The 23,044-nt window shown below is 42.9% G+C and overlaps 1 protein-coding gene across 1 annotated transcript; it reads left to right on the top strand.

Annotated features, from left to right (window-relative positions):
- Nucleotides 1–2,122: 2,122 nt before the first annotated feature.
- On the top strand, nucleotides 2,123–23,044 carry LOC311148335 (solute carrier family 25 member 33-like). Its single transcript, XM_084185269.1, has 7 exons — nucleotides 2,123–2,299; nucleotides 6,082–6,264; nucleotides 14,023–14,100; nucleotides 17,264–17,364; nucleotides 18,505–18,571; nucleotides 21,216–21,496; nucleotides 21,803–23,044. The coding sequence occupies exons 1-7, from the start codon at nucleotides 2,256–2,258 to the stop codon at nucleotides 22,003–22,005; spliced, it is 957 nt and encodes a 318-aa protein (XP_084041395.1). The 5' UTR covers nucleotides 2,123–2,255; the 3' UTR covers nucleotides 22,006–23,044.

Below are 23,044 nucleotides of genomic sequence, written 5' to 3'. Positions count from 1 at the left end.
AACTATTTGATCATTTCTTGATGATTATAAATTTGTATAAAAATGATGTCATTTTTTAAACCTTTAACATCAATTATCTAAAAACGCGTAAAATCTCCTTTTATGTACTAATTTAGTACACTGGCTAAGTGAAAGTAACATGTTATAAGGTATATAACCCTTTACAATTATTTCCACCTGTCCAGTTCTTTCTTATCAGTAACCTGGACTAAAAGAAGGAGAAGGGCAGGATAGGACATCAGATGCACTCCCTTGAGTACATTGTTTAATTAGATACATGATTTATCTCTCTGTTGTCAGCTGTTCTGTCAATCTTCTTGCCATAAATAAATGAAAGAGGCTCCCGGTTGTGTTGTTGCCAGACCTCTCTACGTCATGGTCAACGCCCCCGACCAGCCCCCATGACACAAATTACATTCTTCAGATTCTGCGCAGAATTTGATTCCCGTTCTCCTAGCAGCAGGATATTATCCTGCCAGCACGATCGCGGATTTTGTTTTCAACATAAGAGTCCCCCTGCAAAGAAATGCTAAACTTTGGGAATATCGATTTTTTTGTTGTTGCTTTGCACTATAGTGCAGTACAATTGTTTTTCACAGCACTGAAACCACCTTTGAAAAAATAAATTGATAATTTGACATATTTTAATTGTAATAGTGTATTATTTATATCAGCATTTCTTTTGAAAGTTTAATATAATAAATAATAATATAATATGCCATTTAGCAGACGCTTTTATCCAAAGCGACTTACAGTCATGCGTGCATACATTTTTTTTTTGTGTATGGGTGGTCCCGGGGATCGAACCCACTACCTTGGCGTTACAAGCGCCATGCTCTACCAGCTGAGCTACAGAGGACCTGTTACGTTGAAAGCTATTGTGTAGGGTATATTTAAAGAAATACACTTTTAATTAAATACAAATGTGTTATTGGACATACTCAATAGAGTCTGCAAGACTTAAATGGGTCTCTTGTGCTGGGCAACGGGTTTAATACAGAGTGCTTGTGACTCCTTAAAGACTCTGCATGGTCATTTACTGCGATGCAGACGTCAGGGCTTTCATACTTCTTGCGCTTAGCGGAACAGAGCAGAGCTATTGTGAAGGAAGTTGTCAAGGAGGTAAGTTTGTGTTTATACAGGACGTACGGCCCCCCCCCCCCCCCACCATCAACCAATCATGTCAATACAGAGCTATACAGAGCCCTCCGCATTGTTACAACATTTGAGAGGCGCACAGCGATGCAGAACGAAGCTGGTCTCCCGAGTGGCGCAGTCGTCTAAGGCACTGCATCGCAGTGCTAGCTGTGCCACTAGAGATCCTGGTTCGAATCCAGGCTCTGTCGTAGCCGGCCGCGACCGGGAGACCCATGGGGCGCCGCACAATTGGTCCAGGGTAGGGGAGGGAATGGCCGGCAGGGATGTAGCTCAGTTGGTAGAGCATGGCGTTTGCAACGCCAGGGTTGTGGGTTTGATTCCCACGGGGGGCGAGTATGAAAAAAATTAAATAATGTATGCACTCATTAACTGTAAGTCGCTCTGGATAAGAGCGTCTGCTAAATGACTAAAATGTAAAATGTAAAAATGAAGCTTGATTAGGCCTCTGCATGCTTCCGGAGGCTTCCGCAATTGCGTCATACCCTCCGTACGAAGCTTCCGACCACATTTTCAGATCAAGCATAAATTGGCTTTTACTCCACCCACTCTATTCACTGCAATGCAATACATGGTATATGGGATACTTATTGACTCCAGTCCCCCTCCAAAACGAACCATATTTGGTTTGTAGAGACCCTAGTGAGTATTTCCCACCCCACTTTAGCTGAGCCAGGTAGGACAGTTCTCTCTACAGCCCAATACTCTCAACATACCAATGTCAACATTGTATTTTTTCATTATTGGTCTTTAAAAAATGTTTTCAAAACCCTCTTTTTTTTTTAAAAAATTCAGAAATTACTTATTGCATTTTCTTGTTGGCACAATAAAAGTGGTCATTGATTAAAATTCTATCATTTGAATGAGTTATCCACATTGCAACGTTTTCAAATGCAGGCTATTATTTTGAAGGTTTTGTCGTTACCATACAAACTGACGTCATCGTTTGTGCTGCTGGCAGAATATTAGTCAGAGTTTGGAAAGCTTCAGAGAAAGCCGGGTGGACAGCTGATGAGGAAGATAAACCACATTTTCGCCTCTGACTTATAAAGATTACATTTACGAGAAGACAAAGAAGATTATGGTTATATTTTTTAAAAATGGCACAGAATAATAATACGCTATTACATCTATTCGCAGGGGGGTAAGTGGTCCTTTCCGACCTTTCTATCTAACTAGTGTTAGCATAGCTGAATATTTTAAAAGGAATCTAGTCGGCTTCTGCTTTTTTCGTGGTAAATTATGTTAGCTTTTGCGTTAGATTGATGGGTACTCGGCAACTTGCTTTGTCGTTTTTTAGAATATTTGTGCTCCATCTTGACCAAGCTAATCATATTCTCGCCAAACCGAAATGTCACTACCTAGCTAGCTAGCTAATTGCTCTCGTTCCCAAGGAGTGAGAAGGCCTCGCTCGCTACATGAGGTTGCTAGCTAGTTCTAATGGTGGACTGTGTTATTCGGCAATTTTGCTAGCGATTCCAGAACAGTATTTTAACTGGCTAACAAGTGTTTATTGTATCATTCGTCTAGTTATGCAATGTCAGGTGGCCAACTATTGTTCTTCTCACTGCTAGCTAGCTAGACTAATCAACCGGATATTAATTTCTGACGCGTCGCTAGTTTAGCTATACAACTAACAGTTAGCTAACTTTTTATAGAGGAAATGTGGGAAACCTAGCCATTTGTAATGCTCTCTATTTCTACAAAGGTCATAACACTTGAGATATGAACTCGAATACAACAACTAATGTTGTGAATGTTTTTTAATTTGATGTGGCATTAGCTAACTGGCAAATGTCGGAGTCTATTCTGACCTTAGAATATGTCCTCCTCGCGTTACATAATCGTTCCCAGTCAGTCAGTCATCCATGTGCTGCAGCTAGCAAGCGGTCTCGTCTTAGTTACAGCAGCTTAGAATAGAGCAATCTATTATATTTATAGCTAGTTATATACTATTATATTCTAAGATGTATAAAAGATGATCAAAAGCTACCTAAAATGTATTTTGAGCTAATATGTAGCTTGCAATTCATGAGAAATTCTATCCGGCTTGAACTTGGAAGTTTATCAAGGTTCTTTGGAAGCTAGTAGGACCATTGTCACTCAAGGTCACCCCATTGACAGCTCTTGACATTTTGGGAAAGCACTATTCAATACCTAGAACTGCTATTCCATTTAATTGGGGGATATATTATCCTATATTCCCCACAGAGGAAAATAAATGCAAGTCATATAGTTATCTCTAATATAGGCCCTATATTTATTAGAACAGCCAATGTTAAGTACTATAGTGGTGAGGATTATGGTGAGAACGCTTCCTTTGTCAAATCAGGACATTAAAAAATATTAGTAGCTACAGTAGAATAGAGCAAACATCATAAGTGACAAGCTCACACGGACTAGTTTCCTCTGATATCAGTGTCAAGGCAATACTACATTTTTTTTTTGATTGAGATCCAAGAATCTAGTCTAGCCTGCCTTTCCAAGCTGCACACTGAGTGCAGACGTGACACCTGAAAACGGTATTTACACAGGCTAACGTAGGCTAATGCTAACATAGGCTAATGCAATGGTCTCTTCTTCACTTGTAAATGAATGCCCTATTAATGGTCGTTTTCTGGTTTCACATTTGAACTGATTCAAATGTTAACTTTGGGTGTCTGGAGGACTTCCATGATATGGCTTGTTCCCATGCTGTGTTTAGGATACGTGCCACTGCCACACGTAGGGTTACGCAACTGTCTCATCCACAGTATGTTTTTCCCATTGCCTCCCATACCGCTAGGAGATGCTTATGATAAACCGAGTTATGTGTTTGGAATTGGAAGCCGTTGCTTTCAACACAATATGCCCTTTAGACGTTCAGTACAGCCAGCCAGTCAGGTACAGGTTCAGTACAGGATACACACACTAGAGCAGGGGTGTCAAACTATAGAGATGCTATTAAATTACTAGAGGGACTACAGTGCATTTGGAAAGTATTCAGACCCCTTGACTTTTTCCACATTTTATTACGTTACAGCCTTATTCTAAAAATGATTACATTATCCCCCCCCCCCCCCCCCCCCCATCAATCTACACACAATATCCCATAATGACAAAGCGAAAACCAGGTTTTTAGACATTTTTGCGAATGTATAATTAATAAAAAAACTCATACCTTATTTACATAAGTATTCAGACCCTTTGCTATGAGGGAGAGGTTGTTATCCTGGCACCACACTGCCAGGTCTCTCACCTCCTCCCTATAGGCTGTCTCATCGTTGTCGGTGATCAGGCCTACCACCGTTGTGTCGTCAGCAAACTTAATGATGGTGTTGGAGTCGTGTTTGGCCACGCAGTTGTGGGTTATGTGTATGCTTGTCAGCGGCAAGGACTAGGGAGTTTTTAAAGATAAAAATAAACAGAATAGAGCTAAGCACAGGCAAAATCTTAGAGGAAAACCTGGTTCAGTCTGCTTTCCAACAACTACTGGGAGACAAATTCACCTTTCAGCAGGACAATAACCTAAAACACAAGGCCATATATACACTGGAGTTGCTTACCAACACAACATAATTTAGAATGTTCCTGAGTGGCCTAGTTACAGTTTTGACTTACATTGACTTGAAAATGTCTGTCTAGCAATGATCAACAACCAACTTGACAGAGCTTGAAGAATACAAATAAATCCAGGTGTGCAAAGCTCATAGACTTACCCAAACAGACTCTCAGCTGTAATCGCTGCCAAAGGTGATTCTAGGCATGTATTGACTCGGGTGTGAATACTTATGCCAAGTAGATTTTCAATACATTTGCAAAAATTTCTCAACATGTTTTCACTTTGTCATTATGTGTTTAACACAACAAAATGTGGAAAAAGTCAAGGGTTATGAATACTTTCTGAAGGCACTGTATGTTTAAAATATTATGATGTAACTCAATAATAAAAAATAAAAAAAGGACTAAAACCAAATCTTGACTGTGTCCAGCTCGCTAATAATCACCAAAACAAAAGCAACTGTTTTCACATTAAGACGGCAAGGAAATAACCCATTTTCAGTGCGGCCCTCCGGACCTCGTTGAAGACCGAATGCGGTCCCCCCGGGGGGCAAAATGATTTCGACACCCCTGCAACTAGAGGTTCTGCTAAACTAATCGGATTCCGTATGTCACACCTAAACTTGTCTTGGATGGACGGGGATTGTAGACAGGTTAATGTCTTCCGTGACGCAAGACTATTCCTCACTTGTTTGAGGTCATAAATCAAATGAAGTGCATTGTTTGGACATTTAGAAACGGCTATGTAGGGTTAGGCTGTAAGACCCTGTCCCCTTATTCTGTTCCCATCTGCAGCTTCAGTCAAATTACAGCATCTGGGTTCAATGACCTTTCGTACCGGATGTGTATAGAGTACATTTGAGAGCCTGTTCATGACACTGTCTCTTTTAGTAATGCCATAAAAGCACGGTGTAGCTGCTACTGCATAACTACTGTTCTGTATCTTGATGGTGAAATATACATTCCTTGAGAGAGGGAGAAATAAACAATTTCTGGGGAAATGTGACCCTACTGAATCTCACTGTTAACACTGAAACAAGACAGCAGGACTCCTTTACTTCACCCGGTATAATCATACGACACCACAAATTGCACAAATATAAATAGACGTTCGTTTTTGTATTTTATAGTCTACCATTGGCCTGTCAAAAGGCTGGTTCACTTGCTGAGGGCAACAGCTAAGGCTCTCCACCTCTGGAGGTCTATGGTCATCTTTTCCACCGTTATCGGAGCTCAGTCTCTATTGTCGTCCGCCATGTTAATTGATTAATTGTTTTCCTATTCTCTGTGCAGATGTAGTAAACCTGACTAAAACGGCCTGAGATTAGGAATGTATTATTACCGTGTTATATAAATGTTACCGTATGTTCATCTTCCTCTCTACAGATGTAGTGGTACGGTGGGAGCCATCGTGACCTGTCCTCTGGAGGTGCTGAAGACCAGGTTGCAGTCGTCAGGCCTCGCGCTCCGGCCTGTGTTCCAGGTCCAACTGGGCACGCTCAATGGTACTGGGGTCATCAGACCAGGCTCAGGCACCGTTACACCACCTGGCCTGCTGCAGGTCTTACGGTAAGGGGTTGTCCTTCTCCTTATTAGCGTGGGGCTAGTCTACTATGGGTCTTACGGTAAGGGGTTGTCCCTCTTCTTCTTATTAGCGTGGAGCTAGTCTACTATGGGTCTTACGGTAAGGGGTTGTCCCTCTTCTTCTTCTTATTAGCGTGGAGCTAGTCTACTATGGGTCTTACGGTAAGGGGTTGTCCCTCTTCTTATTAGCGTGGAGCTAGTCTACTATGGGTCTTACGGTAAGGGGTTGTCCCTCTTCTTCTTATTAGCGTGGAGCTAGTCTACTATGGGTCTTACGGTAAGGGGTTGTCCTTATTATCGTGGGGCTAGTCTACTATGGGTCTTACGGTAAGGGGTTGTCCTTATTATCGTGGGGATAGTCTACTATGGGTCTTACGGTAAGGGGTTGTCCTTCTCCTTATTATCGTGGGGCTAGTCTACTATGGGTCTTACGGTAAGGGGTTGTCCTTCTCCTTATTATCGTGGGGCTAGTCTACTATGGGTCTTACGGTAAGGGGTTGTCCTTCTCCTTATTATCATGGGGCTAGTCTACTAAGGGTCTTACGGTAAGGGCTCTTATAAGTGTGGGGCTACCACAGGTCTTGTGGTAATGGCTTCACCATGTTGTGTACAGGGCTGTGAAAAAGTATTTGCCCCTTTCTGATTTTCTCTTATTTTTGCAATTCTTGATACTGAATGTTATCAGATCTTCAACCAAAACCTAATATTAGATAAAGGGAACCTGAGTTTACAAATAACAAAAAAAAGGTACATATTTTATTTCCACTCTATTTGTACTTATTATCGATCCCCATTAGTTCCTGCCAAGGCAGCAGCTACTCTTCCTGGGGTTTATTATGGATCTCCATTAGTTCCTGCCAAGGCAGCAGCTACTCTTCCTGGGGTTTATTATGGATCTCCATTAGTTCCTGCCAAGGCAGCAGCTACTCTTCCTGGGGCCAGCAAAATGAAGGCAGTTATACAATTTTAAAAACATTACAATGCATTCACAACACACTGTGTGCCCTCAGGCCCCTACTCTACTACCACATATCTACAAGACAAAATCCATGTGTACGTGTGTGTGTATAGTGTGTATGTTATCATGTGAGTGTATGCATGTGTCTGTGCCTATTTACATTTACATTTTACATTTTAGTCATTTAGCAGACGCTCTTATCCAGAGCGACTTACAGTTAGTGAATACATTTTTTTTTTTATACTGGCCCCCCATGGGAATCGAACCCACAACCCTGGCGTTGCAAACGCCATGCTCTATCAACTGAGCTACATCCCTGCCGGCCATTCCCTCCCCTACCCTGGACGACACTGGGCCAATTGTGCGCCGCCCATGAGTCTCCCGGTCGCGGCCGGCTGCGACAGAGCCTGGATTCGAACCAGGATCTCTAGTGGCACAGTTAGCACTGCGATGCAGTGCCTTAGACCACTGCGCCACTCAGGAGCCTATGTTTGTGTTGCTTCACAGTCCCCGCTGTTCCATAAGGTGTATTTTTATCTGTTTTTTAAATCTGATTTTACTGCTTGCATCAGTTAACTGATGTGGAGTAGAGTTCCATGTAGCCATGTCTCTACAGTGAGGGGGAAAAAGTATTTGATCCCCTGCTGATTTTGTACGTTTGCCCACTGACAAAGAAATGATCAGTGTATAATTTTAATGGTAGGTTTATTTGAACAGTGAGAGACAGAATAACAACAAAAAAATCCAGAAAAACGCATGTCAAAAATGTTATAAATTGATTTGCATTTTAATTAGGGAAATAAGTATTTGACCCCCTCTCAATCAGAAAGATTTCTGGCTCCCAGGTGTCTTTTTATACAGGTAACGAGCTGAGATTAGGAGCACACTCTTAAAAGGAGTGCTCCTAATCTCAGTTTGTTACCTGTATAAAAGACACCTGTCCACAGAAGCAATCAATCAATCAGATTCCAAACTCTCCACCATGGCCAAGACCAAAGAGCTCTCCAAGGATGTCAGGGACAAGATACACAAGGCTGGAATGGGCTACAAGACCATCGCCAAGCAGCTTGGTGAGAAGGTGACAACAGTTGGTGCGATTATTTGCAAATGGAACACAAAAGAACTGTCAATCTCCCTCGGCCTGGGGCTCCATGCAAGATCTCACCTCGTGGAGTTGCAATGGTCATGAGAACGGTGAGGAATCAGCCCAGAACTACACGGGAGGATCTTGTCAATGATCTCAAGGCAGCTGGGACCATAGTCACCAAGAAAACAATTGGTAACACACTACGCCGGGAAGGACTGAAATCCTGCAGTGCCCGCAAGGTCCCCCTGCTCAAGAAAGCACATATACAGGGCCGTCTGAAGTTTGCCAATGAACATCTGAATGATTCAGGGGAGAACTGGGTGAAAGTATTGTGGTCAGATGAGACCAAAATGGAGCTCTTTGTCATCAACTCAACTCGCCATGTTTGGAGGAGGAGGAATGCTGCCTATGACCCCAAGAACAAAGGAGTGGCTCAAGAAGAAGCACATTAAGGTCCTGGAGTGGCCTAGCCAGTCTCCAGACCTTAATCCCATAGAAAATCTGTGGAGGGAGCTGAAGGTCGAGTTGCCAAACGTCAGCCTCGAAACCTTAATGACTTGGAGAAGATCTGCAAAGAGGAGTGGAACAAAATCCCTCCTGAGATGTGTGCAAACCTGGTGGCCAACTACAAGAAACGCCTGACCTCTGTGATTGCCAACAAGGGTTTTGCCACCAAGTACTAAGTCATGTTTTGCAGAGGGGTCAAATACTTATTTCCCTCATTAAAATGCAAATCAATTTATAACATTTTTGACATGTGTTTTTTGTTGTTATTCTGTCTCTAACTGTTCAAATAAACCTACCATTAAAATTATAGACTGATCATGTCTTTGTCAGTGGGCAAACGTACAAAATCAGCAGGGGATCAAATACTTTTTCCCCCTCACTGTATGTAGAACTGTGCGCCTCCCATAGTCTGTTCTGGACTTGGGGACTGTGAAGAGACTTCTGGTGGCATGTCCTGTGGGGTATGCATGGGTGTCTGAGCGGTGTGCTAGTCATTTAAACAGACAGCTCGGTGCTTTGAATGTGTCAATACTTCTCACAAATACAAGTAGTGATGAAGTCAATCTCTCCTCTACTTTGAGGCAGGAGAGATTGACATACATATTATCAATGTTTGCTCTCTGTGTACATTTAAGGGCCAGCCGTGGTGCCCTGTTTTGAGCCAATTGCAATTTTCCTAAATCCCTCTTTGTGGCACCTGACCACACGACTGAACCGTTGTCCAGGTGTGACAAAACTAGGGCCTGTAGGACCTGCCTTGTTGATAGTGCTGTTTAAGAAGGTAGAGCAGCGCTTTATTATGGACAGACTTCTCCCCATCTTAGCTACTGTTGTATCAATATGTTTTGACCATGACAGTTTACAATCCAGGGTTACTCCAAGCAGTTTAGTCACCTCAACTTGCTCAATTTCCACATTGTTTATAACAAGATTCAGTTGAGGTTTAGTGTATGATTTGTCCCAAATACAATGCTTGTAGTTTTTGAAATATTTAGGACTAACTTATTCCTTGCCACCCATTCTAAAACTAACTGCAGCTCTTTGTTAAGTGTTGCAGTCATTTCAGTCGCTGCAATAGCTGACATGTACAGTGTTGAGTCATCCGCATACATAGACACACAGGCTTTACTCAAAGCCAGTGGCATGTCATTAGTAAAGATTGAAAAAAGTAATGGGCCTAGAAAGCTGCCCTGGGGAATTCCTGATTCTACCTGGATTATGTTGGAGAGGCTTCCATTAAAGAACACCCTCTGTGTTCTGTTAGACAGGTAACTCTGTATCCACATTATAGCAGGGGGTGTAAAGCCATAACACATCTGTTTTTCCAGCAGCAGACTATGACCGATAATGTCAAAAGCTGCACTGAAGTCTAACAAAACAGCCCCCACAATCTTTTTATCATCAATTTCTCTCAGCCAATCATCAGTCATTTGTGTAAGTGCTGTGCTTGTTGAATGTCCTTCCCTATAAGCATGCTGAATGTCTTTTGTCAATTTGTTTACTGTAAAATAGCATTTTATCTGGTCAAACACAATTTTTCCCAATAGTTTACTAAGGGTTGGTAACAGGCTGATTGGTCGGCTATTTGAGCCAGTTAAGGGGCTTTACTATTCTTGGGTAACAGAGTGGCTTTTGCTTCCCTCCAAACCTGAGGGCACACACTTTCTAGTAGGCTTAAATTGAAGATATGGCAAATTGGAGTGGCAATATCGTCCGCTATTATCCTCAGTAATTTTCCATCCAGATTGTCAGACCCCGGATGGCTTGTCATTGTTGATAGACAACAATAATGTTTTCACGTCTTCCACAATCACTTTACGGAATTCAAAATTACAATTCTTGTCTTTTCATAATTTTGTCAGATATACTTGGGTGTGTAGTGTCAGTGTTTGTTGCTGGCATGTCATGGCTAAGTTTGCTAATCTTGCCAATGAAAAAATCATTAAAGTAGTTGGCAATATCAGTCGGTTTTGTAATGAATGAGCCATCTGATTCAATGAATGATGGAGCTGAGTTTGCCTTTTTTCCCAAAATGTCATTGAAGATGCTCCAAAGCTTTTACTATCATTCTTTGTCATTTATCTTTGTTTCATAGTGTAGTTTCTTCTTCTTTTTATTCAGTTTAGTCACATGATTTTTCAATTTGCAATACGTTTGCCAATCGGTTGTGCAGCCAGACTTATTTGTCATTCCTTTTGCCTCATCCCTCCCAACAATATAACTTTTCAATTCCTCATCAATTCACAGGGATTTAGCAGTTTTTAATCTTTTTATTTTATTATTTTATTTTTTTGAGGGGTAGATCAGCTTAATATTGCAGATTGTAACTTCCATCAATGTAATTGTCTGCATCACTTCCAATCCCCCATGTTTTTTTATATATATATACTCCCCTTTATTACTTTTCAACCCCGCCATCCTTTCCCTACTTGGGGTAAATTAGTAAACAACAATGCCCAGGCCTCTACTTCCAGCCTATACAGTCATTTTCTTAATGGGTGCATGCTTATTAGTAACTGGGATAAGTAATTTCATAAATGTGTCAAGTGCAGTGTCTGGTTGCTCATCATTACACACCACGGACCAACAAATATTATTTAAATCAACAACATAGGAATCACTACAAAACTTATTGTATGACCTCTTATACACTATATTAGGCCCAGCCTTTGGAACTTTGGTTTTCCTAGATATGGCTACTATATTGTGATCACTACATCTCTGCAGCATTAGTAAAGATATGATCAATACCTGTTGATGATTTCATTCCCGTACTGTTTGTAACTACCCTGGAAGGTTGACTTTTAACCTGAACCAGGTTGCAGGCACTGGTTACAGTTTGAAGCTTTTTCTTGAGTGGGCAGCTTGATGAAAGCTAGTCAGTATTTAAATCACCCAGAAAATATACCTCTCTGTTGATGGCAAATACATTATCAAGTATTTCACACACATTATCCAGATACTGACTGTTAGCACTTGGTCTATAGCAGCTTCCCACCAGAATGGGCTTTAGGTGAGGCAGATGAACCTGTAGCCATATTACTTCAACAGTATTTAACATGAGATCGTCTCTAATCTTTACAGGAATGTGGTTCTGAATATAAACAGCAATTGGCTGTGCCACCTTTACCTGCAACGACTGCAACTAAATGCTTCCTGTAGTTGCTGATCAGTCTCTCACATTGCTGTGGAGGAATTTTTGAATACTCTTGAAATGAATGCTTCATTCCACGCTTCTGACATGACATAATTGTGAAAGCAATGGAAAGCTTGTTATAGTACACCATTCTACGTATGTCAGATCAGTGATTACTTAAAAGACCATTCTCGTGATTCCTTGCTACCCAACCCGAGAGGTAGCAGTCAAATCCTAAGATTTTACATTTTAGTCATTTAGCAGACGCTCTTATCCAGAGCGACTTACAGTTAGTGAGTGCATACATTTTTTTTTCATACAGAACTGCTTTATCTCAGCGACAATTTTGTGGGTTTTCAAGCATGAACTGCTCATTTCAAGTCCTGTCACATCTCAATTGGGATTAGGTCTGGACTTTGACTAGGCTATTCCAAAACTTTAAAATGTGTTGCTTTTTAACCATTTTCACGTAGACTTGATTGTGTGTTTAGGATCATTGTCTTGCTGCAGAATGTAGCCTTCGGGATCTGTGGTAGTGGTGTTGTGCCAGGCCACACGCAGGGCTGCCAGGCTAAGAATAGGCTAGAACATGTTTTGTCCTATGGGCCCTGGTCAGAAGTAGTAGGGAATAGGGTGCAATTTGGGATGCTGCCCCTAGAATAGGGTGCAATTTGGGATGCTGCCCCTAGTTGTGTAAACGGGCCTGTGTCTCTATTCTGTCTAAAGAGGAGGCTCATCTGAGGCTAGCGTGTTCCTGGCTTTGACGTCTGATGCTACTAATTTTAAAGGCCATTCAATTAATCCTGTTTTTATATGCAAGTACTAGAGATTAAAGACAGAGTATCCTGTTCTAATCTAAGAGATGTTTGCCAGCTGTGGGGAGCGCCCGCACACGCTCTGACACACAGTACAGCGAGGACACTTATGTAAGTGCTGATGCCACCTGTGGAAATGTCCCTCGCCTGAGGCCCAGGACCTGTTTTGGGCAGGGAAGGTTGCCTCAGACCACGTACAGTGTGAAAGCGATGGGCGTGACTGTGCCTCTGCCAAATTGAACACGAGGAGGAAGCAGTGCTGAATGACGTCCCGAATGTGGTCTGTGGTTTCTCATGTTTCTCACCTCAAGGGTTTACTGCTGGGGGCCTTTGGCTGACTGACTGAACCAGTCCGGACAGGACTCGGCTGAATGGTTCAGAGGTGAATGGCTCAAATAATATTCTCAACCTTTTCACCCAGTGCAGTTTTATCATTTGACCTTTGAAACTGACCAAAAATGACGCTTGGAAGTGGGCCATTGTAATTATAAGTGACTCCACAATCTTCAAGCATCCATTTTGGTTAATTTCGCCAATAATCGTTGAATGAACCTCGTCTCCAAAATCCTTGTTTATCCAATGTTGTCTGTAGTGACAGGATAACTAGCTCTGTAAATCCATAACATGAGAACTTCTAAATCCTTTATTTCCTGAAGGGTGTTTCTTTTGAGGCCGAATTGAATTAAATGACGTCGTTACAGTGAGGGAAAAACAAAAGGTGCGAATAACAGTGTCCTTTTAAATAAGGTTTACAGCAGAGAGCGGTACTTATGCTTTAGTCCTGTTGTGTCCACCCATCTGGGCTATACCTATTTTTCTGCTACTGGAATAAATGTAATTCTCTCCTGTGTGTGTGTGTGTGTGTGTGTGTGTGTGTGTGTGTGTGTGAGAGAGTGAGAAGTCAATCCCCCAGAAGAGACTGATTTCATAGTGCATTTCCAGTTTCAAAGGGGACTGGGTGAGAGTAGGATCTCGTCCAAAACAATCTCCAGTGGTGTGGGTGATTATGGACAAAAATTAATATCGCGATAAATTAACTGAATTATCACTCATGATTAAATTGAACAATATACCCATCGCGGTAAATGCTGCATGGCCGCTGCAGACGTGGGAGTGACCGTACAGTGCCGTTAACCCTACCACTGTTGTCCCTACTACTGAATACACGTCCTAAATAGATGTTCTTGTCAAACATGAAAGTGTGTATTCAATTGACTTATTTTATTTTTATTTTTTATAGGTCAATTCTAGAGAAAGAGGGACCAAGGTCGCTTTTCCGGGGACTGGGTCCCAATCTTGTTGGGGTGGCCCCTTCAAGGTAAGTCTGCTATATGGCACACGGACTGCATTCGTTTTGGTGTAAGTCGTGTTTGTGTCCACACCCTTAACACCCTCCCCTCCCCCCTCCCTCCCTCCCCTCCCTCCCTCCCTCCCTCCCTCCCTCCCTCCCTCTCTTCCTCCCTCCCTCCCCTCCCTCCCACCCTCCCTCCCTCCCACACACTCACCCTTTTATTATGTCATTACCAAGGACCAGCTTTTAGACTTTAAGATATTATTACTGCTGTGTTGTTGAATTAAGACAAATACGTCTCTAATTACATTTGTTTCGCCATGCATTGGTGCCCAAAAAAAGAAATGGGGCCCTTTGTCTTCTGTTCAGTAGTACACTGGAAATGGAGTGAAGAGAACAGAACAGTGGGGTGGACAGAACAGTGGAGTGGACAGAACAGTGGAGTGGACAGAACAGTGGGGTGAAGGTGAACAGAACAGTGGGGTGGACAGAACAGTGGGGTGGACAGAACAGTGGGGTGGACAGAACAGTGGGGTGGACAGAACAGTGGGGTGGACAGAACAGTGGGGTGGACAGAACAGTGGGGTGAAGGAGAACAGAACAGTGGGGTGGACAGAACAGTGGGGTGGACAGAACAGTGGGGTGGACAGAACAGTGGGGTGGACAGAACAGTGGGGTGGACAGAACAGTGGGGTGGACAGAACAGTGGGGTGAAGGAGAACAGAACAGAACAGTGGGGTGGACAGAACAGTGGAGTGGACAGAACAGTGGGGTGAAGGAGAACAGAACAGAACAGTGGAGTGGACAGAACAGTGGGGTGAAGGAGAACAGAACAGTGGGGTGGACAGAACAGTGGGGTGAAGGAGAACAGAACAGTGGAGTGGACAGAACAGTGGGGTGAAGGAGAACAGAACAGAACAGTGGGGTGGACAGAACAGTGGAGTGGACAGAACAGTGGGGTGAAGGAGAACAGAACAGAACAGTGGAGTGGACAGAACAGTGGGGTGGACAGAACAGTGGAGTGGACAGAACAGTGGGGTGAAGGAGAACAGAACAGTGGAGTGGACAGAACAGTGGGGTGGTCAGAACAGTGGGGTGAAGGAGAACAGAACAGAACAGTGGGGTGGACAGAACAGTGGGGTGAAGGAGAACAGAACAGTGGAGTGGACAGAACAGTGGGGTGAAGGAGAACAGAACAGAACAGTGGGGTGGACAGAACAGTGGAGTGGACAGAACAGTGGGGTGAAGGAGAACAGAACAGAACAGTGGAGTGGACAGAACAGTGGGGTGGACAGAACAGTGGGGTGAAGGTGAACAGAACAGTGGGGTGGACAGAACAGTGGGGTGAAGGAGAACAGAACAGTGGGGTGAAGGAGAACAGAACAGTGGGGTGAAGGAGAACAGAACAGTGGGGTGAAGGAGAACAGAACAGTGGGGTGAAGGAGAACAGAACAGTGGGGTGAACATGATGAACGGTGGGGTGGACAGAACAGTGGAGTGAAGGTGAACAGAAAGCAGAGTCCTGTTCAGTAGGCAGAACATGGTCATAAATGGGGAGGTTCTACAGTGCATTCGGAAAGTATTCAGACCCCTTCCATTTTTCCACATTTTGTTACGTTACAGCCTTATTCTAAAATGGATTAAATCGTTTTTTCCCCCCACATCAACCTACACACAATACCCCATAATGACAAAGCAAAAACAGGTTTTTAGAATATTTTTCTGCTACATTTTTAAAGACCTGTTTTTGCTTTGTCATTATGGGGTATTGTGTGTAGGTTGATGTGGGGGGAAAAACGATTTAATCCATTTTAGAATAAGGCTGTAACGTAACAAAATGTGGAAAAATGGAAGGGGTCTGAATACTTTCCGAATGCACAATCTGAACGTGTCCAGTAAGGAATGCTTGTTTTAGTTTTTGCTACAATGTTCCCTAATGACTTCTGGTGAAAAAGTGTGACTGGGCATATTTTTTACTTTCACCGTTGGCACTTATTTTATGTAAGCATTAACAACAAATTGGCTAAATGTTTAATGGAGTCAATGTTTTCACTCTCGGATAGAGATATTCGAAAGCCATTCTGAAAGCACACACCACACTATCTATCAAGCCGTAACAGCCAGGCACAGAAAATACAGCTTCTGAAGGTAACCGGATGATCCCAGTGTAGACTTGGTTCCTGAGTCCTTCACAAAAGGCTCAATGGACCGTATATATAAATGGCAATTTTTCACTGCCATGATATACATACAGTACATAGTATACCGTCCTCACTGTGGTGTCTGTCTCTGTCCCTCTCTCTCTCTGCATTATGTCATCGCCCAACTTCCAAACGCTGCCATTCAGATAAATGGACATTTCTACACCCCTTGGGTTTGTACAGTGACATAGTATACAGTCATCTCAGTAAGCAGGGGGGGGATCACTCTGGGAACCCCCCCACCCCATGTCAATAAGTGGTTGGCTGATCCTCCCTCTCCCCCATGATATCAGCCAGCTGATCCTTTCTCTCCCCCATGATATCAGCCAGCTGACCCTCCCTTTCTCATGTGATATCAGCCAGCTGACCCCCCCCACCCCCTCATGTGATATCAGCCAGCTGACCCCCCCACCCCCTCACGTGATATCAGCCAGCTGACCCCCCCACCCCCTCACGTGATATCAGCCAGCTGACCCCCCCCCCCCCCCCCCACCCCCACCCCCTCACGTGATATCAGCCAGCTGACCCCCCCACCCCCTCACGTGATATCAGCCAGCTGAACCCCACTCTCCCCCATGATATCAGCCAGCTTCCAAACGCTGCCAGGCATTCAGAATGAGAATAGCACTAGTCCAGACCCATCTCTCTCTCACCCCCCCCTCCGGCCTGCCTCCGTGCTTATTCAACCCATTCTGCTGCTGCCTGTGATGGGATGGGCTGTTCCAGAAGCGGCGCGGACTGCTCTGGACAGGACACATGGCACGCTTAGCTGGCTCTGTCAAAAGCTGCTGCTTCACAGGCATCATGCAGCACCTGGAAACGTGACGTTACATAAACGCATACTGCAGTTATAAAACACAGTGAAAGAGAGGCACACGCACTCACTAAGAAATATACTGTTAGGTACATTTGTTTATGCATTGAAGGAGGAATCAGTCCGTACGATTTCTCACCCTTTATTTTTATTTTTTGTCTTCTGTCTTTTGCAGAGCTATTTATTTTGCTGCCTACAAAAAGTCTAAGGAGACGTTCAATGGCATCTTCGTCCCGAACAGTGGAGTGGTGCACATCTCCTCCGCTGGCATTGCAGGTGAGAACCAGTCTGAAGCAGACCACATAGAACCGTAGGAGCCTGCGTAGGGGACGTGGGAGCCTGCGTAGGGGACGTGGGAGCCTGCGTAGGGGACGTGGGAGCCTGCGTAGGGGACGTGGGAGCCTGCGTAGGGGACGTGGGAGCCTGCGTAGGGGACGTGGGAGCCTGCGTAGGGGACGTGGGAGCCTGCGTAGGGGACGTGGGAGCACTCTACTCGTATTCTGTATGAAACAAAGCAATAGAGCCATGCAGGTTTTATACCTGCTGTATAAACAATACAGGTTTTATACCTGCTGTATAAACAATACAGGTTTTATACCTGCTGTATAAACAATACAGGTTTTATACCTGCTGTATAAACAATACAGGTTTTATACCTGCTGTATAAACAATACAGGTTTTATACCTGCTGTATAAACAATACAGGTTTTATACCTGCTGTATAAACAATACAGGTTTTATACCTGCTGTATAAACAATACAGGTTTCATACCTGCTGTATAAACAATACAGGTTTTATACCTGCTGTATAAACAATACAGGTTTCATACCTGCTGTATAAACAATACAGGTTTTATACCTGCTGTATAAACAATACAGGTTTTATACCTGCTGTATAAACAATACAGGTTTCATACCTGCTGTATAAACAATACAGGTTTTATACCTGCTGTATAAACAATACAGGTTTTATACCTGCTGTATAAACAATACAGGTTTCATACCTGCTGTATAAACAATACAGGTTTTATACCTGCTGTATAAACAATACAGGTTTTATACCTGCTGTATAAACAATACAGGTTTTATACCTGCTGTATAAACAATACAGGTTTTATACCTGCTGTATAAACAAGTAACGTTTTTGTTGCGCCGAAGTGTGATGAAAAAGTAGTGGAATTTTGTCCACCAAAATGTGTGTATGTAATACACGTGTATATTTATTATATAACGTGTTGTATAATGATTTAATTTCTGCTTTGTCAGGAATCCTGGGGGGGGGATTTGACCTCCCTGACCTTCTTGTTATTTCCCTGAACTCCCATCCAGAGATATCTAAAATGAACTCTCTGTCCCTTTCTCTTGCTCCATCCAGTGATATGACATGAAGCTCTCTGTTTCTACTTCCTGTTTCAGCCTTTGTTACAAACTCCCTCATGAACCCCGTCTGGATGGTTAAGACCAGGATGCAGCTGGAGAGAAGGTACGCACCTTTCTATTATTCTGTAGTTCTTACATTCTACTAATGGAAGCAGAACATTAAAGGGTAACTGTAGGTAGTGTAATTACTGTGCATTAGGAAAGTATTCAGACCCCTTCACTTGTTCCTCATTTTGTTTAGTTACAGCCTTATTCTAAAATTGATTTTATTTATTTTTTATTACGATATCCTCAGCTATCTACACACAATACCCCATAATGACAAAGCGAAAACTGGTACAGTGGCCAGATGGAAGCCACTCCTCAGTAAAAGGCACATGACAGCCCGCTTGGAGTTTGCCAAAAGGCACCTAAAGTCTCTCGAACCATGAGAAACAAGATTCTCTGGTCTGATTAAAACAAAGTTAAACTCTTTGGCCTGATTGCCAAGCGTCACGTCTGGAGGAAACCTGGCACCATCCCTACGGTGAAGCATTGTGGTGGCAGCATCATGATGTGGGGATGTTTTTCAGCGGCAGGGATTGGGGGGACTAGTCAAGGATCGAGGGAAAGATGAAGTACAAAGAGATCCTTAATGAAAACCTGCTCCAGAGCGCTCAGGACCTCAGACTGGGGAGAAGGTTCACCTTCCAACAGGACAACGACCCTAAGCACACAGCCAAGACAACGCAGGAGTGGCTTCGGGACAAGTCTCTGAATGTCCTTGAACCCAATCGAGCATTTCTGGAAAGACCTGAAAATAGCTGTGCAGCGACGCTCCCCATCCAACCTGACAGAGCTTGAGAGGATCTACAGAGAAGAATGGGAGAAACTCCCCAAATACAGGTGTGCCAAGCTTGTAGCGTCATACCCAAGAAGACTCAAGGCTGTAATCGCTGCCAAAGGTGCTTCAACAAAGTACTGAGTAACGGGTCTGAATACTTATGTAAACGTAATATTTCAGGTTATTTTATTTTTAAATAAATTAGCAAACATTTCTAAAAACCTGTTTTTGCTTTGTGATTATGGAGTATTGTGTGTAGATTGATGAGGGGGGGGGGGGGAAACTATTTAATCCATTTTAGAATAAGGTTGTAACCTAACAAAATGTGGAAAAAGTTAAGGGGTCTGAATACTTTCCGAATGCACTGTATCACCAGTCACCACCATATGTAATGTGATCTTTGACGGGGCCCCATCTTGGTAGCTGTCCTGTCCTTGGGTTACGCAGTGTGCATGGTTTAACCTCTACGGGATCAGTGTCCCGTATTTGGGACGGTTGAGCTAACATGCGAGCATGACTGTTGTAAGTAACAGAAAACTTTCCAGGACATAGACATGTCTTCTATGGGCAGAAAGCTTACATTCTTGTTAATCTAACTGCACTGTCCAATGTTCAGTAGCTATTACACCCCGACCGGCCATCTAGACGTGTGAAAGTGTATAAGCTAATGATCCATCATGTATGACATTCCTGGGAGTGTGTAAACTTATATTTTGTATTACCATATCATTTTTGTATGTTCTCTATAGTTATGTACTTGAAAATGTATCAATTGACCAATTCGGCACATTTGGGCAGACTTGATACAAAATAGTCCAGTATTGCAACGCTTCACTAGATCATTCTGAAACTTTGCACACACACTGCTGCCATCTAGTGGACAACATCTCAATTGCGCCTAAACTGCAATATTATATTGTGGCCTTTCTCTTGCATTTCAATTAAGAAGAAAAAAAGGAAACATGTTTTTTTGTTTTTTATTATCTTTTACCTGATCTAATGTGTTATATTCTCCTACATTCATTTCACATTTCCACAAACTTCAAAGTGTTTCCTTTCAAATGGTATCAATAATATGCGTATCCTTGCTTCAGGTCCTGAGCTACAGGCAGTTAGATTTAGGTATGTCATTTTAGGCAGAAATTGGAGAGGGAAAAAAAGGGTCCGATCCTTAAGAGGTTAACGTGTCCAGGCAGGTCCATAAATACCCCAGCTGCAGACGCGTTAGGCTGCGTTGGAGGACGAGGCTATATTTACACAGAAGCAGCATCCCAAATGGAACCCTATTCCCTATATAGGGCACTACTTTTGACCAGATCCATGTTCAAAAGTAGTGCACTATGTAGGAAATAGGGTGGCATTTGGGATGCAGAGAGCAGTAGGACCGTGTGAGGTCACAGTTACAAGTATGTCTGGTGACCCGTCTACCCTCCAGACTTGTTCATATAGGTAGTCGGTCACTCAAACTATAGCTAACTAGTGGAAAAAATGAATTTGTTAGATGAATATATTTCGAAAAAGTTTGTATCATGCTAAATGCACATTTCATAAAGGTAAAAAAAGTAACAGTGGACATTACAATACAGGATGTATTGGTCTCTTGAGTATTTGTATGCACACTTCCCCACACTAAACAACACTTGATCTGCTTGAGGTTGTGTTGTTGACTAGGTATTGTGCCCCTGACACCTCAGTTCTTGGTCATCTGCATTAGGGCACACCTTAGCAGAATATAGCAAAACCACTCTTATAGGACAAGTTCAGATTGTAGGCTACCACCCATAAATGACATTCCTGCAGGAAAATGTTTGTTTTTCGTATCTAATTTAACCTCTTCTCTCAATTTTCTGCCAAATCACTTTGTGACAACTGCTGATGTAGGGTTTTAAATCAAATAAATACTGACTGACTGTCTTTTCTCCAGGGCGCGAGGTGAGAGGAAGACGAACGCGCTGCAGTGTGCCCGTTACGTTTACAAGACTGAGGGCGTGAGAGGTTTCTACCGGGGGCTGACGGCGTCCTACGCTGGCATCTCCGAGACCATGATCTGTTTCCTCATCTACGAGACGCTGAAGAAACGCCTGAACGAAGCGCGCTTCACGTCGCCAAACAGCGAGACAGAAAAAGGGGCGTCGGACTTCCTAGGCCTGATGATGGCAGCTGCTTTCGCTAAGGGCTGTGCTTCCTGCATAGCCTACCCACACGGTAAGCATGGGGATTAACGGGTATGAATAAAATGAATGTTTTGGTATTAACTTGTCATACCACACCTCAACTACAACAACACACATTGACGTAAGAGGCAAAACGCAACAGCTTTTAATTGACAATGGCCCAACCTACACACATGACTCAATACTAAGTTGAGTGAGCAGCCTTTTAGAAAAACTGGACTTCTAAAACTCCACACATTCCTTCCGTCTTTGGTGAAATACTCTATAAACTGCGTTCAAAATCACGTTCTAATTGTAACGCATCTTTCTTCATTTCTCCCCTTCTTTCCTCCATCAGAGGTGATTCGGACAAGGCTGCGAGAAGAGGGAAGCAAATACCAGTACTTCTTCCAGACGGCACGGTTGGTTGCAGTGGAGGAGGGCTACGCTGCTTTTTACAGAGGACTCGTTCCACAGCTCATCAGACAGATCCCCAACACAGCCATCGTCCTCTCCACTTACGAGCTCATTGTCCACCTGATGGGAGACTCCTCGCAGTGATCGACAATGACAACCACATGGTAGCTAAGGAAAGACCCGTTTTGGTCGGCCCCATCCAAGATGGAAGGGCAACACGACGTAGCTATAACCCAAGCCACGTTGGGCAAGAAAGAGACAATCGTGAAATTGCAGAAGAAAGTGAATTTCTGTTTTGTTGGAAAGACTTGATTTTTAGAGACTTGGTTTCTCTTGAGGGAATTTGAAGGCAGGTTTTACTGTTATCCAAAGACCTGAAACAGATTTTTTTTTTAGGATGCATCCTAAGTAGCAAACTATCTCCTATTTAGTGCACTACTTTCGACAGGGGTCCTTAGGACTCTGGTTAAAAGTAGTGCACTAGATAGGATGCCGTTTCGGACTCAGATAATTTTGTTTTAATTGAAGCATGTTATTTAGAAGTTGTTCAGAAGAATTTACACTCAAGAATTGTGGTACTACTGACCGGACAACTCTAGCCTGAGTGCCAGATCTGTTTGTGTTGTATTGCCAACTACATTGCTGTCATTTTTAAAGTTGAGTTGGCAAGACAGCACAAACGTATCTGGGATTCAGGCTAGGACAACTCCATATCTGAGAAGAACTTCAGTTTTCGTTGTCATGACAAGATAAAGAGGTCATCTGAATAGAAGAGTACTGTTAAATTCAACTAAATTATTTTTATTGTTATTGTTATTATACTGTCTATTGTCTGACTGTTTCTCTGATGCTTATCGATGTTGAATGTCCAAAGATCCATCAAGGTCTTGGGCTACAGGTTATTTCATTTTACGCTAATGAAGGAAGAGAAGGTAAAGGCATAACTGTGAGCCAACGAACCCACCACACTTCCATCATGATAGTTCCTGCTTTATTCATTCACTACCACATGGTGATTTTGAAGTGTGATTTTTAATTATCGCTGAGTAATGTATCATACAATTATTTTTCAAATACAGGTTCATTTGTATATTGTGTTAAATAACATAATCACCTTTTTACAATATAATGACAACGTGAATGCTTATTTGACCAGTGGCTCAATAAAATTGGCTCAAGTGTT

Source organism: Coregonus lavaretus (genome assembly GCF_964263955.1).
Source record: "Coregonus lavaretus genome assembly, chromosome: 20".
NCBI classification, from domain to species: Eukaryota; Metazoa; Chordata; class Actinopteri; order Salmoniformes; family Salmonidae; genus Coregonus; species Coregonus lavaretus.
This window is presented reverse-complemented; position numbering and strand designations above follow the sequence as displayed.